The sequence below is a fragment of the Temnothorax longispinosus genome, unplaced genomic scaffold (assembly GCF_030848805.1).
Source record: "Temnothorax longispinosus isolate EJ_2023e unplaced genomic scaffold, Tlon_JGU_v1 HiC_scaffold_164, whole genome shotgun sequence".
NCBI lineage: Eukaryota > Metazoa > Arthropoda > Insecta > Hymenoptera > Formicidae > Temnothorax > Temnothorax longispinosus.
This window is the reverse complement of record NW_027269975.1, coordinates 1-2,328: the sequence shown is the minus strand read 5'-3', so window position 1 is coordinate 2,328 and position 2,328 is coordinate 1. Positions and strand designations below refer to the sequence as shown.

The 2,328-nt window shown below is 39.3% G+C and overlaps 1 protein-coding gene across 1 annotated transcript; it reads right to left on the bottom strand.

The window, feature by feature from the left end:
• Positions 1-1,193: 1,193 nt before the first annotated feature.
• LOC139823722 (uncharacterized) lies at positions 1,194-2,287 on the bottom strand. Its single transcript, XM_071796226.1, has 2 exons — positions 2,220-2,287; positions 1,194-1,926 (listed from the first exon to the last, which is right to left on the bottom strand). Exons 1-2 carry the CDS (start codon positions 2,285-2,287, stop codon positions 1,194-1,196), a joined length of 801 nt encoding a protein of 266 aa, XP_071652327.1.
• Between the last annotated feature and the right edge of the window lie 41 nt (positions 2,288-2,328).

Here is a 2,328-nt window from a genome sequence, read left to right as displayed (position 1 = left end):
CGTAAGACAGTTGGATATATTAGAAAAGTATGTACATACGATATACGTTATTTGATTTACAGTTTTTAACTTGCCTGTACATCATCTCGGACTCGTCGATCGAAGCGGTCGATTCAAGCTGGTGTCACCTATGGATCGTTCGGTTGATTACAGTTGCGGTCGGTAACTCATCTCTTATGGTAAAAAGTTGGTGCATCCATTAAGATTCACCCTGTATATATATATATATATATATATATATATATTATATATATATATTATAATATATATATATATATATATATATATATTATTCAAACCTCACAGGAGGCACCAAATGTATAATCGAAAATCTTTTCAATGCGTAAAGATTTCCTGGTTTCGAATACTGGAACGGTGTGAAATAAAAAGTCGTATTTTTGAGCCAAGGGAAATGATCCTTTATTGGCTCATGGGGAAAAGCCTGTTACGGCATAAAAACCCCTGAGAACGTGTACAATAACAATCAGGACACAGATTGATAACAAGACGAATACGTGTAATTATGGTGACACTCGGTGTCGTTAACGGGGCCCCGTATATTGAGACTCGGCTCAATAGCGCGTTAGGAAAAGAGACTCGGCTCAATAGCGTGTTAGGAAAAGAGACTCGGCTCTCTCGCGTGCTCGAGACTCGGCTCGATCGCGTGTACGAGGCACAGCTCGATCGTGTATTCGAGGCTCGGCTCGATAATGTAATACCACGTCACTATATCACTATCACTTCGTCAATATAACGATAATATTATAATAGACACAATACATTTGTAAGACCGAACATCTCCGCGTCGTTTCCAAGACTAATTAAACTTCGCCTTTTTTTGACAAATACATCGCGCACGGCAATCTTGAAGCCGCTCGAAAAATGCCGCTTCTTCTCCCTTCTCTTTTCTTGACGGTAACGCTGAATGCTGAAGTATGCGAAATTACGCGCGAATACAATATGTTGCGATCAATAAATTTACACATATTAATCCTTTCTTAAAAATAAAATGCAATAAATAAGTCCGCCTTGATCCACGGAACATTCTCCCCCCGTTGAGAGTAAACGATCAACAATTTAACAACAATAGATAATGTTTTTCATACGAACGTCGTTTCATACTTTCTAAAATTGTTAATTGCGTAAACAATATTACAATATTCGATACGTTTATCACGCAACTCGAGAAGAGATTAAGAAAGGTTCGGTAAAGGACAAATAAGCTTCGCATTGCGTTTGAAAATTCCTTGCGCTGTTTTGATTGTCGCAACTCTGACCACGCCGTCGTCTCCGGGGTGTATCTCCACTACTCGTCCGAGAGGCCACCGCATACACGGTTGATTTTTGTCTATTAAAATGACAATAGCATCTCGCCGAAGTCCGGCATCAGAATTGGTCCATTTTTGACGTTTTTGTAGTTCGTTTAAATATTCGATGTGCCACCTGCGCCAAAAGTCTTGACGGGTCTTGGATATTAATCTCCATGATGTTAAACGATTTTCTGGAACAGAAATATAATTATCTTCCGGCAGCATAGTGAGAGGTTTTCCTACAAGAAGATGAGCAGGTGTCAATGCGAGTGGATCATTCGGATCGGTTGATATGGGGCATAAAGGTCGCGAATTTAAAATGGCTTCGATTTCTATGGCTAAGGTGTTTAACTCCTCGAAAGTGAATAAAAGATCGCCTACTACTCGTTTAAAATGATGTTTAAAAGACTTTACCGCCGCCTCCCATATGCCTCCGAAATGAGGTGAGAGGGGCGGATTAAAATGCCAAGAAATTTTCTTCGTTGTAGCAAAATCGCCAACTCGTGTCTTAAATTCATCAGATTCGACTAATGCGTATAGTTCACGAAGTTGATTATTGGCACCAACGAAATTCGTACCGTTGTCAGAATATAGTTTGCTGGAATGGCTCTTCGTCCTATGAAACGTCTTAATGCGGACAAGAATGCTTCTGTTGATAATTCACTGACGATTTCAATGTGTACGGCTTTTGTCGACATGCAAATAAAAACGCAGCCATATACCTTTACACGACCTCGATTTCGCTGTTTTCTTTCTTTAATAAAACATAGGTCCAAAAAAATCGATACCTGTATGATGGAACGCGGTGTTCTCTTCAAATCTAGATCTCGGTAAATTAGCCATTTTGTAATTAACGGGCGATGCACAGAATCGAATACAACGTACGCAATGTCGAATGATTTTACGTACTTGGTTTTTTCCGTCAAGAAGCCAAAATTTATGACGAATCGTGTAAAGGGTGGACTGAATTCCTGCATGATGATTTTTCTCATGTGTTTCACGAATAATTAAATCAGTG

Bases quoted from the DNA above. Each gene is read 5' to 3' on its own strand.
- LOC139823722 (XM_071796226.1), bottom strand. From the start codon at position 2,287: ATGCAGGAATTCAGTCCACCCTTTACACGATTCGTCATAAATTTTGGC. The intron at 1,927-2,219 runs GTACGTAAAATC...GACGTTTCATAG, and splicing joins TTCTTGACGGAAAAAACCAA to GACGAAGAGCCATTCCAGCA.